The following is a 3294-nucleotide window of genomic DNA, read 5'->3' on the forward strand; positions in this document are numbered from 1 at the left end:
AGCCAACGGGAGAGGCACAGCGGCCGATCCCGCCTCTCCCACAGCTCCGTGCCGCGCCCTGGCGCGGTGGCGCGACCCGCGCCGCGAGGTGTTCTGTCTGCCGGACAGTGCGGTGCTTCGTGAGGGGCCTTGACTGCCCCGCCCAGAGGTTCAGGGGTGCAGCTCAAGGCCGGACTGCCCCCAGTTCTCTTCCCTTTGCACATGACCAGCCTTCTTCATAGCGACAAACCACTTTCAAACGATTCATTTGGTTTTAACAGAAAACAAGACAACCTACCCCACGTACGCAAAAAACTCCAAAAACCAGAACAACCCACCCCCACTCAAAAAACCAACCACCCACTCCAGTCATTTTTCACCTCCTCAGGTGTTGTCATCATATTGCAGGGGTTCCATACTGTTGTCACCTATCACAAAAGTTTCATACCTTTTTGGTGTTTTCTCATGGGCATCTCTCAGAGCACTGACTCTTCTTCACAAAGCATCCAAGTGACTCCAGTTCCCTTCTTAACCAGCCACCCCACTCTTTTATAGCACTCTTTTTCCCACTGGTTACAGCTGTGGCCTGGTAAAGTCAGGCCTGTTCCTAATCTTTGATAATTGGCCCAGCTGCAACTCCTTAGGGGTAAGATTGTTTTCTACACTATATTTTCTTATATTCTATCCCCCTACACTCAGGCTACCAGACTGCTTATTTTCTGAATGACTTGAGAGCTGAGTTTTAGCTCTGGTTTTGTCTCTGAGGCACAGCTGCAATTTTAAGAGGTTTCAAGCGGACTCCAAGTCCATCTATTTGATAAATATGATCGGACGGGGGGACAGGTTCCTTGCTTGCTGGTTCACCTGCGTTTGCTTCAGCTGTCGAGATGGCTTTGCAGATGAACATGGCTCAGCAAGGGGTAAAGTTGATTCCAGTCTGGTGGTTGTGTTTACAAATCATCTCAGTGGAGGTCTGGAACTGATCCTTATTACTTGTTTGCTTTACTTATCCCTTTAAAATATAGGAATTTTCCTTTTATTTGATCTATCATTCTGATTGTGATCTAGTTGATGTGGCACTTAGGGACATGGTTTAGTGATGGATTTGACAGTCCTAGTTAATGGATGGACTCAAGGAACTTACAGGTCTTTTCCAATTTAAAGTCTATTATTTTACCAGGCTGAGGGCAACTGGAATTTGTAAATTTTTACAAGTTACAGTTTATAAGCTATGGCAAATCCATGACTGTCACCCAAGATAATTTTGAAAAGGAACCTCTTTATTAAAGTGTGTGTGCACTATCTACCTGTGTCAGGCTTTTCAACCAGCCTCTCCAGAACAGAGTTTCCAGTAGCTGCAGTCCTTAATGCTGCTGAGCTGTCTCTTTTTCTTGATCTGGAACGCGGTGGGCATTAGCCACAGCACAAGCTCCCCCACGTGGCAGCACAAATTTTATTTTGCAGAGTAGACACTTGGGTTTGAGGGACTCATAAGCAAGAGCTCTGAACCTTGAGAAAGGCCTTGAGCCTATGCTGGAATGGTTTGCGTACAGCTCACCCCTGTGATTTGATCTTTGCATGAGGGCAGTTAAGCCCAGGGTTTGGCTTGAGTAGCTGGGTCTAGCTTAAAGTCTTTTGAGTAGAGGTGAGGTGACAGACTGAGGAAGCCTGAGGGAAGGAGGACATGTGCCACAGAACTGACATAGTGCCACAACTCAGCATGGTGAGTTGTATTTAAGAAGATGAAGGAAAAGAGGAATAATTTGAAAGGTAAAGAAACAGCACAGGAACAAAGCCTGTAGAAGACAGGAGGATGTGTGGAGACCACAAAGTGTTTCTTTGGAGCTATGGTCAAGCATGGGGCTTTCCAAAGCTGTTCAGGAAGTATATCGGTTCTTCCACACCCTTGTTCTGGTTTCTGCCCAATAGATTCAGTAGAAAGATCTGTGATCCACTTTGTGTAGAGAAGAGGGAACCTGCTACCCCAGGGCTTTGCTTCCTGTGTCACGTCTCACTGCAGGTGAAGTACAAAAGTGTGGCTCCACCCAGGTATCAGCAGCCTTGCTCGCAGGGAGAGGTGCTTTCTCTTCATGTTCATAAACTCCTGTGGCAGAATCTAGAGAGGAAAGTGAATACCTGATAAGAAGGTGAGCCAAAGAAGACAAATTCCCAGCAAGCCTGGTGATCAGTTATGGCTCTAATGTCTGTGAGAGCTAAGAGTGAGCAAAAGCCCAAGCTTTTTTGTGCATGTGCTAACAAATAATGTAAATGTGTCACATTTTCTGAAGGTAGAGGGAATGGGATGTCTAATGTGTCTGCATAGCACTTACACTTGCTACTGCAGTGAAATACCCAGTTTCAGACCTAAATGTGGAATCTATTCCTTCTTACATCCTTTCCCTTGGAAGTTTTTCTTAAATGCACATAATTAATGCTAGAAAAATTTTGTGTAGAGAATGGAATACTCAGAGGATCCTATTGATACAGAAATGGAAGGACAAAAGGGAATTATTATTCTATTTCTACCTGCTTGAATGTCCAAAGCCAACACTTAGAGGCATCCTGTAAGTGCCTGAACATTAAAGCACAAACTCAGAGTTCTCTATCTTATCTAGTCCAGTTTCATTGCAACATTCACAGCCTCTTCCAAAACCCAAGGTCTACAGCTGTGTAGCTGAATTCTCATGTATCCACTGTCTCCATATGGAAATGGTCCGCTCTGCAAGTGCTCTCAAACACTCCAGTGTGTCCCAGGGACTCAACAACTTAGCCAAAAGCAGGCATCTACTTTTTGCAAGTGCTGTGAGACTTGCACTGCTTTCAGCTGGATCTGTGAGCTACTGTGGAGGTAAGAGTCAAGTTATCTGTAGACTAACAATTTAAATATGGGTGATACAGTGCTAGAGGGACTGAGATTTATTTATTTAAGCAACCTAACTGAATGGGAAGAGAAGCTACAGCATGGTGTTCTTTAGGGGAAAAATGTGACTTGGTAAAATGAGGGCTTATTTGTCACACTGCGAAAGCCTGTGAAGTTCTACAGTATTATGCATACTTATCTTAAATACATGTTTCCATGAGAGTTGTAAGTGAACCATGAGGCTGTAAGTGAAAATAGTCAGGAGCTTTTGAAGAGTCCTCAAGAAGTCAGGCTCAGCCAACCAATTTAATGGTTTTTAAAAGAGACGTCGTAAATATTTGCACCCTTCCTGAGCACAGGTAGTTACAGATGGGGAATCCTTTCCTTCCTTCTTCTCTTCTGCAACTCTGAATCTGTCTATATCTCTTCCTGTGACACAGAAGCAAGCCCACTCT

The 3294-nt window shown here is 44.6% G+C and overlaps 1 protein-coding gene across 1 annotated transcript in view; it reads right to left on the bottom strand.

The window, feature by feature from the left end:
- Nucleotides 1–203, bottom strand: part of MAP1LC3C (microtubule associated protein 1 light chain 3 gamma) — a 2113-nt gene extending 1910 nt beyond the window's left edge. Inside the window, exon 1 of the mRNA XM_031056235.1 lies at nucleotides 8–203. Within this exon, the coding sequence (XP_030912095.1) occupies nucleotides 8–203 (196 nt within the window). The remainder of the gene's footprint in view (nucleotides 1–7) is intronic.
- Between the last annotated feature and the right edge of the window lie 3091 nt (nucleotides 204–3294).

Source organism: Geospiza fortis, unplaced genomic scaffold, assembly GCF_000277835.1.
Source record: "Geospiza fortis unplaced genomic scaffold, GeoFor_1.0 scaffold162, whole genome shotgun sequence".
Lineage (NCBI taxonomy): Eukaryota > Metazoa > Chordata > Aves > Passeriformes > Thraupidae > Geospiza > Geospiza fortis.